This window comes from Gallus gallus, chromosome 6 (genome assembly GCF_016699485.2).
Source record: "Gallus gallus isolate bGalGal1 chromosome 6, bGalGal1.mat.broiler.GRCg7b, whole genome shotgun sequence".
In the NCBI taxonomy this organism is placed as follows: Eukaryota; Metazoa; Chordata; class Aves; order Galliformes; family Phasianidae; genus Gallus; species Gallus gallus.
The window spans coordinates 26,914,466-26,926,840 of NC_052537.1; the positions used below are offsets into that span (position 1 = coordinate 26,914,466).

Sequence of the window (12,375 nt, forward strand, 5' to 3'; positions counted from 1 at the left end):
AGCCAGAGTGCTAAATGTTGTTAATTATTATTGAGTTTGGTTTGTCTCTTAATACAAATATTCTTGTGCACAAGATACATGTCTAAACTGGAAGTGCTGAAAATGTAATATATATGCTTTAAATTATGACTCAGAATCTGTATCTACTTTTTTACACAGCAGTCTTACCCTGGTATAATTTAGTTGACTCAGTGGGGTTGGTTGCTGCGCTATATCATACAGGAGCTGTGAGTTTGCTTGCAAATAGAAGCGAGGTCTGGTTACACAGACTGATGGGGAGTTGTGATCTTTCTGATTCTGACAGCAATTCCCCTTGTGGCACAAGAGTAAATGACAGAACTTTCAAATCTATGGATTAAGCGTTTTACCTGACTTGAATATTCACCAGAAGGAGAGTTCTGTGTATATTCTTCCATTCTGAGGTGCTGGGATTGTGTAAGAGCTCTGAAGAGGAGTAGAGCATTCTGTGTTGAGTGTTCTCAGTTTTAATAGAGATGGTTTGTTTCTGTTGTGATTGCAGAAGTATCTGTCCCAGCTTGCAGAAGAGAGCCTGAAAATGAAGGAAGAAGACAGCCACCTGCTTCAGGATGACACTGGAATTGTTCCTCACTTTACAAAGAAAAAAATATGATGCGGATGAGCTGAAAGAGCCATAATGAGTGAATGCTGATATATTTTTTAATTTTATTTTCTCTGATATAACTGTCAATTTGCACTGTACAGAGGAGGGGAAATAAAGAGCATCTTCCATGCACCTATGCCCAGAGTGCCATTAAAAACCAAAATGCCTGAAACTGTTTCCCACGGTGAAGCAAAGCTGGCATATCTGTACCAAGTGGAGCAATTCTTTCTCACACTCTGCACGTTGGGAGTGGTTTCCTAGATTAAATCAGAATTCTCAGGGATTCTTCAGGTTTTAATTCTGATGTGACACATCAGGTCAGGAGGAGTATTTAGAAGCACTCAGCATCCTCCAGTGGACGCTGGAAGGAAAGGAGATGTGACTATAAATAGGCTTTAATGTTGCTTAAAGTGTCTGCAGTCATTTTGCTCATTACCCCAGTGAGTAGGATTAGTGAGTAGGATTTGCATAGGACATCTAAAGCCATTGTGCTAAAACTAATCTGTAGATGGCATCGTGTAAACCCCATCAGCATCCATCTCCATGCGTCTTAGAGCTGGGTGAAATGATAGATATTTGTGTTGTTAAGCACTGACTGTGTTGTATGAATGCAGAGGGAGCCGCAGTCTCTGCCCAGGGACCTTATAGCCTGAGCCCAGCACAGCGAGAGCAATTCAAACACACGTGCTGGCAGCTCTGGATTTCAGCATTTCCTATGGCGTGATCAGGGTGTTCTCCACATGCTGTTGTGTTTGAAACTCTTCTCTTTGACGAATCTAAAGAGTGCCAACTTTAAGTCTTACAGACTTGAAACTCTCATGGGAGGCTTTTTAAAGTGCCATGTGTTTGGACCATGTTGCTTTTAGACATTTTCCTTGAGACTCCTGCTTTTGGAGTCTTCCTGTTTTCTTTTCAGAGCTGCTTTTCCTTGGCTTGGAGATGTTGAATTTTCTTGGTTTTCATGGAAAGATGCCAGACTTTTAATATTGTTTTTGTGTTTTATTTCCCTGATTTTTTTTAAGGTGAATGTCACAACTCATGGCTCGCAGCGCTGCACTGAGAACACAGGATGCACCAGCAGCTCTGGCATTATTACGAGCTATTGTTTCTGTGCAGTTGTTACTTAGCATTTTGCACAGTCCCTTTGAAATGCACTGCACAAGTTTCTGGTTCATCTCAATGGGGCTTTGTGTTGTATAGTGAATGTGTATGCAAACCATTGCCAGAATTGATCCCAGAGTTTTGCTTTTATGAAGTGCACCATGCAATCTAGGCAGATGGGGATTTGCAGACATGTTTCTGTTCTTTGCCTGGCTCTCATACTCATCAGAGTATGGTCAGTAAAAATTGCTGGTGCAAGGTGTCCTGCTTAGATGTCGTGCAGAGGAAATAGTTTCCCAGAAGGTTCCCGTCATCCCTAAGGATGGCATGGACATTGCAAACTATTTCAGAGTGGCTAAAATGCCAAAACCACTTCCACCAAAGTATTCGTTCCATTATTTCTTGTGCCAGCAGTCATGCTTGTTCTCTGCAGTATCCTGTGGCCAGGCAGCGTGTCTTAGAGGTGTCTGGCGTTGTTGCCTGAAGCCCTCTTCCATTTCATGGCCTGTGCTTTCCACTCATTTTTACCAGAGGTGGGTTCAGATTTCATATTTGGAATTCCTGTTACTCACAAGTTGAGAGATTCTTTGCATCCCAGATTCAGATGTGGCCTATCCAAAAGACAAGGGGAAATGAAAAACATTGCAGCATAAATCCTTCTTTATCCATACTTGAAGTGTTTTTAAGATTCGGGTCCATCTGTCATCTAAAACAGCTTTTGTTTTTCTCAAAGTTAAAAAAAAAAAGAAAAGAAAAAAAATTGCAAAGATTTTTTTCCTTCAAAGGTTGGGCTTTCCTTTGGCTGTTTGTTTTTCACATAGCAGTGAAATTTGAGCACAGAGCTGTTAGGGCAAGAGCTTATATTGCAAGCTATAAGATTACAAAAATGGCAGCAGAGATTGTGCAACCATCTTCTAAGGCACAGCTCTCAAGCTGGTCATGTATCATCTGAATGTGAAGCTCCCCTCATGCCCTTCAGCACAGTCTGGGCACGAGGGAAGGAAGTCACTCCAAATGCAAGCATTAGATTTTTTGAAGCTAACCCCGCTATCAAACTGGGGCTCTCACTGCCCTAATGGCAGCTTGTTAGACCATGTGGTTAAGTGTAATGGGATGTGAGACATAGCTGACTCTATATCAAAGTCAGATGCCTCCAGCAACTTTATACCCAGGTAACCTCAAATGAGAAAAGTATCGCTGTTATTATTCTTTATTTGTATTGCAGCAGAAGCTACAGGTCCACTGCCTTTATTACAGGCACAACACAAATCCACAACAAAGACTTTCCCAGGCCAAGGAGCTTTAAACCCCACTTTCAGAAAACAGACAACAGGTGGATGCAGGCAGGCAGGGAAAACAATAGGCAACCATGAGACTTTGACTGGCAGCAGCAGAACTGCTAAAATGAGTGTTTGCCCAGGAGGTTAATTTTCACCCCTCCTCAAATTCTTAATCAGGATCACTCCCATTATTCATAGCTTGCATATTTAACCTTCTTTTTCCCTGTCTGGTTGCATTAGATATGCAGAATTCCTTCTTGACAGAGTGGACCTCAGTATCCTTCAGTCCTTGATCGAGATGTGCTCACTTAAGTTTTGGTCTCCATCCAAGGCTCTGGGAGAAGGAGTTCTGACCAGGGATCACAGGGGCCTGTCGTGGCTCCAGGTCCTTTGTTTGGGCCAGGACCCAGGCCACTATTTTGCAGCTGAAGGAAGTAGAAGGAGGACGCTGTGTGTGGCATCTCTACCCTACTTAGTTTCCTCTTTTGGGGATGTCTCAAGTGAGAGATGCAGGAGCCGTGCCCAACCCTACAGATGTGACCTAACCAGACATCTGTAGAGATGGTTTGGTGGCCCCATTCCTCTGAGCTTTGTCTTGACACAGCAGCAATCTGTAACATCTTAGGTACAGCCAAAGGGACAGTTTTCCTTCTGAGGAGGTCCCTTCTCACCCTAGAACTCAATACTTTAAAGCAATCTCAAGTCTCAACTAACGCCTGCCAATCCCCTACAATCAGTTTTCAGCCTGATTCACTTTGAGATCTCAGAGATAATCTCCTTCCTTCCCCAACAGGCCATCATGCAATGCTGACAGGCACTCAGCTCCTCGATTTCTACTACCTATTCTGCTGAGAAAGAGGCCACTGTAGGCAGTTGCTTGCCTTTCTCAGCTTATGTAAAAACGTGTTGTTTCTTTTGGTTTGTTATATTTTAAATCTTTACTTTTTTTTGTTGGCAGAATTCATCATCACTATAATCCACGCTGTTTATTAATACATATATATTTATATATACATTTTATATATATAGCACAAAGCAGGCTCAGGTCTAGCCAAAAATATATTGATATTTAAAATAATAATAATAATAAAAAAGAGCTTCCTTAATATATACAAACCATTTCAACACATCTTAACCAAAGACTGCACTTTTTGAATAGGGACTGTGCTTCTCATCTTCGTGAAATCTGTATTAATCTCAAATAGTCTTTAATGTCAATCTGTAACTTACTTCCCTTGAAGTATAAAATAAAACAATTAAATATTTGCCCCATAAGATTAGACAAAGTTTCACATTGGCTTTAACACTAAATTAGTGTTAGGCTGGTTACATTCAGGGTTTTTCTATTCTCTAAGGATTAAGGCTGTGATTTGTTGAATTATACTTGAACTGGACCAGATGTATTATTTATTGAGCTTATATAATCTTGTTAATTTAAGTTTTGGCTTGTAAACAGTTGGAATTTGTTAGTACTTGTTTAATTATGTAGGAACTGTCATCAATATTAACTGATCTGTGTAACTGATTGCAATTTGTGTTTCCTAAAAAGAAAGATTTTAATAAAGAGAATTAAAAAGCGTAAGTAGTGGTGGGCAATTGTCCCAGCAACAGCGTGCTTCTAGCTTTCCAGGGAATTGCTGCAAATCACAACGAATGAAAGCTAGTTTGGGGGAGTAAGGTGAAAATAGGAGGCCAAAGTGTTTGCTGTTAAATCTAATTTCTAGAAGTTGTGATTCTTACCAGGTGGTTCCTGCCACACACCACCAGCAACTGCAGTCATCAGGTGCTGAAGTTGAAGTGAGCACATCTTGGCGTTTCACTCTGTAATTATTTTTAATTGTTCTAATACCTCCTACCTGTTACTACCTGCTGTCCCTCCAGATATGCACTCCACTTCCCTTTTTCTCTTTATTTTCTCAAAATAAATTTGGCAGGCTGGCTGTCCCCACTGGCTTTTCTCTGTTTCCATCCAGACTGTCTTCTCATCCTTCTGAGAGTACCATAGAAAATAACGTTCCCCAGCAAAGCTAAGCATGCCTTAAGCATTCCCTACCCCATCTCAGCCCACGTCCCTCGGTTTGCCTGTTTCCCTCTCTCCCATGCTCTTCTTTTGCTGAAACTCCCTCTTTCGGCGCACTGCCATTGAACAGCTGGGGAAATGGGTCATTGGCATTAAGGATGGCACTCTGCTTTTCTGACTCTCCAGTTCATCAAGTCAGCACTTTAATGTTTTTTAAGTAAGTGTTTTGCAGCCAAAGCACACGTGTAATGTATTTTAAGCGCAAATGGTTTCGGTTCTTCTGCTGTGGATGTTCTGAAACCTTCATACATGTGATTGTGATATCATCTCTTCACAGCTATGAATCTCTCTCTAAAAATCAGGGAAGTCAATTTTTTAAGTGTTTATTGGGCATCACGTGTCCTTAACTAACAGAAATCCAAACTGCAGGGTGCAGGCCGCCGAGGACATCAGTGTTAGTGTGGCAGGAACTCTGCCGTGTTTGTGCAGGTGGCAGTGGGACAGCCCCAAAGAACAGGTTTGCTTTTGCTTGCTTTTCTACCTTTCCCTCCACCAACTTCTGCTTATCTGTGGCAATACGCCGAGAGCTCCCCATGTGTTTGGCTTGTCTGATGCAATGCTGTGCTGTGAATCCAGGGGAGCACAAGTGTGCACCTGGAGGTAAGGTGCCCATGTTATGGAGAAGATGGGGACTGTGCAAACCCAGGGATCGTCCCTGCCCTCTCTGGGCCATCTTCAGTGGGATGGGGTACTGCAGTGGTGGAACAAAAAGAATCCTTTTCCCTTGCACTAAAGAAATACCCACAGGCATCAACCAACCTTGAGCTTGGCAGCAGACGTCAGAGCTGCAAGCCCAGCAGGACCCATTTTCCATGCACGAAGGTGTCTTGTTGGGGCTCATCTGCACACAATTGCATCAGCCTACTGCAGGGTGAGATTTCTGATCAGATACCTGTGATGATTAAAGCCAGGAAGCTCTCATTTCAGTTTGTATCAGGCTGACTCTGCTTAAAGAGCCTTCTGTCAGGAGCAGTGTTTAGCTACTAGAAGTAAGCTTCATTTAAGCTGAAATAAGTAGCATACGTCAATTTTTAATTAACTGGGTCAGATCTAAATGAGTGGGCATGTCCAAAAGCTTTTTGTGCACTAGAAAGCTCCATAGGGCAGGCTGTATCCAGCCTTTTAGATCATTGCCAGGCAGAGCACTGGCTAATATTCATCCAGGTAAGACAGCGCCAGCTGTGCAGCCCTGGTTGGCGGCAGCTCTTCCAGCCTGGTTTCTTCCCACTTTCTTAGCAGTGAGGGTTCCTGTTTGTAAGCTGCCATAACGTTGTTTGAGTACATGTATATGAGTTCCACCTTCCTCAAACACAGCCTCTGTGTCTTTAAGAGGGCACAGAAAGCCTGTTTTGTTTGTGGGTTTCTACTCCGGCTTGGTTGTGTTTGCATTGCAGTTGGGTTATCTTCAGCACAGAGCAGCGTGTTCTTGGCAGCAAACTTTCACCTTGTGCTCAGGGGGCGTAGCCAGGCAATGCTGCGCACACCTGTGCTGGGAAATGAGGAGAGATTTGCGTGCTTGTGATGACCAGTTTCACAGCAGTGCTATTAGTGAGTGCTTAGCAGCACCCAGCTCCCAAGGCGTGGGCACACTGCAGGGCATGGGGATGCACCTATGTGTGTGTGCATGTGTGTGCAAGAGCAAGGCTTGCACTGCCTCACCTGGACTTTAGCATTATGCACTTGGCACACACTTTGCCAGTATTACTATAATAAGTCATATTCTTCTGGTTCATGCCCAAATTGTGTTTCTAACATCCCTACCTACCGCGTTGGCTGCTACTTCCCCGATGCAGGGATCCACTGCAGTGGAAAGCAGTGTGTGCACTGAAGTGTATGAGAGGAACAGTGCCTGTGTTCCCCAAGGTGCCCCCACTGAAAAGTATGGGATCTTCAGAAACAAGGCAGATCTTAACCTGGGATGCCCACAGAAGGAATATGCACTGAGACAAACAGGAGGATCAGCCCAGGTCTGTCCTTACACTAAGGGCAATCGGCACTGCTCTGTCTGGGCTGTTCCAGGGCCTGCTTCCGGCTGACTGAAACTGGGACAGGTTAACTCAAACACAGTATGCTGGATATTAGCCTGCCGACTGATCAACAGGAAGATGTAAATAATCTCTTTTCTTGTGCGACTGTTGCTGAGCTGTGTGTGGACCCAGGAGCTCTGAATGAGGCCAGTAGGACCTGTGCTTGTGGGCATTTCCCAGCAGCGGGCTGGTGGCTGTGGCTGTGTGTTCACAGGCTGTGTATCACCTGCTCTTCTGCTTTCATCTTCCTGCAGAGGCATACACTGCTGCCTCTTCCCAAACCTCCTACACGGGCTCTGAGCCCCAAACTAGCAGCAAGTCTGGTTGGATTGAGAGCCACTGGAGGCTTGAGATTAAGTAAGTACCCATTTAATGCAGCATCAAATGCAAGCAGTGCCTCACAGCATGAGAAAGTGCAGGGCCCAGTGAGATGAGAATAAAAAACATGAAGTGAAAGAAACCTGTCAGAAATGCCATTTGGGTACGTTTCCTCCTGAGAGCTGCTCTTCTTGACACTCTGGGCATGCTCACAAACTCACTTTCATGAATTGCTTCTCATTAGCCAAGCAAAGTGAGAAGCAAATTGTGTTTGCTCAAGCCAGCTTGCGGGTGGTCTGAACAAGTGAGTGCTCCCCCTGAAGGAGCACGTGAGAGGTGTGTACCATGGGCTGGCATGGGACAGCTGATACACAAGTGCTTGCCCTGCTGTTGTATCTTTGTTGCTTGTGACAGTGTGAAAACACCTGGAGATGCAGCTGGGATAAAGCACAGCAGCGGTCATGAGGTGTTTGAAGCTCACATCTGTTCCTGTTGGGTACTGGAGGCTTTCAGCCATGGCCGCCCACTGAAATGAGAAGAATCGTTTTCCTAAAATACAAAGGACCGAGGTGTATCTAGTTACATTCAATGTCCTTCTGTAACCCTGTGGAGCCTCTCAATTCCTCTCTGCCTATGAGAGGTTTACCAAGGCGCAAAATGAGTACCTAGAGCAAAAAGGCACTCCTTTCTAAGAGGAGCTAGGGTGCTAAAGCTCCAGGTCTTTTGTCTTTAAATATTAATGCCTCAGTCTGCATTGTCATAGGTTGCTAAAATAATCTTTTTCCCACCGCTTTCCTCTTGTCAGCATTTCTGGAGCTCCACTGCGTTGTGGCTGCTGCTGTTATGTAAGGATTTATGAATGGCTGCAGACTTCAAAGGCAGATTGGCAACCTCCAAATCCTGAGAAGCCAGCAGTCAGCCCAAGCCCTGCCCCATTTGCCCAGAAGTTATTTGCCAGCTACTTCTTTTCCCAACTTTAAACAAAAATTCTTACTAGCCACGTAATGCAGGATCTCCTCATTCAGTTCCCAATTTTTTAAGTGACATTAGTTTCATATTTTCAAATCTTTCATCCTTGAGAGCTGGGAACGTAACTCGTTTATAAATGAAAGCTACAGTTCCCTTGCTTCAAGGAGCTGGGATTTTAAGATACAATCCCCAAAGCTCAAAAACTGCGATAAAATCACAGGAGCTGCCAGCAGTGCACAGAGTCTCCTCTGTTAGGGAGAGGCATTGGGCTGCAGTGAGCTGCAGGCATCGGCTCCAGCTACTGCTGTGTTAGTGAGTCAAATAGAAATAACCCCTTGGCTGAGTGCGAGCTCTGCAGGCCTGGCTACAAAGGCAACCTCATCTCTTTTTATCTGCAGCGCTGCACAAAACGGCTCCCTTGGTAAAAGTCCAGATTAATTTTCATACTGAAAGGCCCCAGAAGGCCCCTGCCGCCCTGGCAGACTGCACTGGGGAGCACACTGGACATGCAGAGCACAGGGGGATGCAGGCCGGTGCCAGCTGGATGTGTGGCTGTGGCTGCTTGCACTCTGGGAGCATTTCAGCCTGAGTAATCTTCCTTTCTCCCCTCTCCTTCCTCCTCATCACTGCTTTAATTGTGTCTCCCTGCTGCCTTTCACGTAGTTCCCCTCAACTTGAATCAGATCCCTACTGTCTGTGTTGTCAACACAGCTGTTTAAATCCCTTCCCCCAAATCCCCATGCTTTCCAGAGAGCTTTTGTCTGCAAGGAGCTCGGAGCTTCTGGCTTTTTGTCCGACCTGGGCTCAGGTCAGATTTCCAGGTGGAGCTGGATGTGGGAGAATCCTGCACTCCCCCAAAGCCTGCTGCTGGTGGCTGCATGCTGGTGGCTTTTGCAGCGCTCCAGCCTGAGAGTGACGGGCAGCTCAGAGGGAAGCGAATGATGAGCATTATTAAACATGCTTTGCAATTATACAGCGTCTTTTCATCTGAAGATTTCAAAGCTACACAGCGTTCATGCAAAGTTACTTATTATCCCTGGCATTTTAGCAGAGTCAGGAAATGAAGGGGAGCAGCTAAGTGACTTGCCCTAGGTCATGCAGTAAGTCAGCATGGGAGATGGGAACCCGGCCCCGCGGTGCTGACTGTGCTGTGCCAGGCCTTGTCATGAGGGCACCCAGCCTAGGGGGCTAATGGAGGCTGGGGCAGCACTGCCGTGCCACACCACAGGGCCTGTTGTGCTCGAGGCTGTTGCCCAGACACTGTTGCATCGGCAGCAGCCACAGCTTGAAGCACACACTGTGAAAGGCAAGATGTGGTGTGGGCTCTGCCTCCAGCACACTCCCTTCAGCCCACTGGACTTTCCTTGATGGATGTCTTCTCCAGGATGGAGCTTCTCCTGGAGCTGGATGGCCCGGAACAAGCCGTGCAGGAACTGGAGGGGAGCAGGAGTGGTTCTGCTTACATCAGCACTGTGCTGACTGCAGCTGTGCTGAGAGCTGTGCTGAGAGGGAGCACCAGGTGCCAAACTTATGTGCCTCGCAGCAACTGAGCTGAGAAAGCCAAGCCCTTGTACACGGTCCCTTCTCTATCTTCCCATCCCATGCTGGGACTCTGGGGCAGCGTGGTGGGACCAAGAAGGAGAGGCTGACAGGGAGAGGAAAAGTGATGAGACAGGTGAGCTTCAGTTGAGGCTCCAGGCCTTGCAGATGTAAAATACCTCTTTGGTGAACTATCACAAAGGGCCGCCTACGCAGCTATATTTTAAGGCAAAAATTGATTTCCAAAAGGAGCAGCAAATCTACACCTGCTCTTCCATTCTATCTTGCTGATATTTACCCTAGAAATATCAGAAATATCCACTTTTGTCAAGTTTTTTTTTCTTTCTTTTGTTTTTTTTTTTTTTTTTTTTTTTAAATGGAAGACTCGGGATGCTTCAGGTTTTTTAATGATAAGCAAAAGCTCTGCTTAAAATATTATATCCCTGTGATGAAGACAGGCATGGCTGGTACAGCTTCAGCTTTCCAAGGGATGTATTTAAATAAATAGCAAGAACTAAGCCATCTTATCAGCTGTTCTATGAGCCTGAGGATTTTCGTGTCCCAGCGCTGCTGGGATGCAGCTCCAGGACCAGTGTTCATCACACAGTACCTCACTGGAGATAAAACCCAGCAAGGGGAAAACTGGAAAGCACGGGCTGCAATTAAATCAATTTCAAATGTAGAAATGATACTGAGAATAAGCAGTCATTGCAAGGAATTATTTTACAAAAGCAAAATAACCGATTGGTTATAAAGACTATGTTTCACAAGTTAGGCAGTTTGCTCTTCTAAATGGCATTAATAAAAAGGGAAAACATTTTTCCTGGTTGCATATAGCTGAGGAAAACGGGGAAAGAGGAAAAAGAGAGAGGTGGCTCTCCAGTAAGAATGGCATAGGGGTGAATATACATTAGGTATGTGCAAAACCCAAATTCATTTTAGCTTTCACTGAGGGTGAGGATGTTAATCGTGTGGCTGCAGATGAGCAGGCTGGTGGGATGGGCAAGGGAAATGTTCACAGGCAGGATAGAAGCAAAGCCCAGGGATCCCTCGTGCACTGCAGGCAGCGGAACGGGCTCACCCACATGCCAGAGCTCCTGCAGAACTGGCCCCAGCATCTCCAGCACATCCCTGCAGCCAGGGAGCAGAGCAGAGCACACGGCCTGAGCACACCGAGCGAACTGATCTGGGCAAGAACAGGCATGAACGCTGCAGCTTAATGGTGTATGGAAAGCTCCAGCACAAACTGCAAGGGAAAGGGTAGCTAAAGAAAGGGGGGTAAAGCATGAGATTAAATGCATTTACCAGGCCTGTTCATCTTTCTCAGGTGAGGAAAAGCATTTGCTTAGTGAAGGAACTGGGGGGGATCTCACCCCTCTGGATTTAGATTCCATACGGTGCAACATGGAAAGATCCTAGGAACAGGGAGAAGAGATTTAGGACAAGGTGTAAATGCAATGAAACTTGCTGTGAGAGGGGTGGGAGGCTGCCAGCCTAGCAGGAGGCTATGGGGGCTGTTAGGCAGCACTCCTGGCTTGTGGGAATGAGCCTGGCACAAACACTGGTGGAGAACTGGTGAAAATTGCTGACAACAGAAAATGCAAAGTGACCTCAGGTCAAAGGAGGCTTGAAATGTTATATAGAGAAAAAAAAAAATAGCCAGCTGCAAGGAAAACAATTAACAGAAGGGGAAGGTCATAGGTCTGAACCTTTTCCTACATGTAAACTGGCAGCTCACACTTCCATCACAGAATAACCAAGATGCCAACACCATGGAAGCACGAGAAAAGCAATGAAATCCTAGAACACAATGGGAAAGGTGCAGCCCAGGCTGCAGTGAAAGCTGGGTGTACCCAAGGAGAGGCTCTCCTGCTTGATTTTGCAACCAGGAGGATTTCTCTCTTTAAATATATCTCCCAAGGAGGATGTCTCTCCCAAGGAGGGTGAGGAAAGACTTAGTGGTGCTAAAGGCCAGTGCTGGTAAAGAGTAAATGAGCAAAAAGATGCATTAGACATTTTGATCGCTGCTAACCATCTGATGATCTGGGAGGAACAGCCTCCAGTTGCAGTCATGCATGCAAAGTATTGAATTGCTTTGAGAACAGAACTCATTCAGTCTAAGAAAGGAATTACATCACATGTTGCCCGTGATAGGAGACCTGGTGGCCCAAAAGTTCCTGCCAGTCCTATGCACATAGGTAAATATTTTGTAAGCTTCTGTCAATATAAGTATGGAGCATGTGATTGTACACACACAAAAAGCAGGCACGTGATTTATTAATCACAGTGCCTCAGTTTGTCAGATAATAACTAAAAGGCAATAACACAGCTTGTTTGTTATAAGTGGCTCCTGAAGATTTTCTCCCACAGTAAACCAGTAAGAAAGGGACAATTATTCTGAAGTATTACACTATTACATGTTTCTGGTTGTTAGCTTTT

The 12,375-nt window shown here is 45.2% G+C and overlaps 1 protein-coding gene across 13 annotated transcripts in view; it reads left to right on the top strand.

Moving 5' to 3' along the window:
- RBM20 (RNA binding motif protein 20) overlaps nt 1-4,585 on the top strand; it is a 93,848-nt gene extending 89,263 nt beyond the window's left edge. For all 13 annotated transcript variants that reach the window (XM_040702995.2, XM_015288973.4, XM_015288974.4 and 10 more), the window contains exon 14: nt 521-4,585. In XM_040702995.2, the coding sequence (XP_040558929.1) occupies nt 521-631 (111 nt within the window). In that variant the 3' untranslated portion in view covers nt 632-4,585. The remainder of the gene's footprint in view (nt 1-520) is intronic.
- The last annotated feature ends 7,790 nt before the right edge of the window (nt 4,586-12,375 follow it).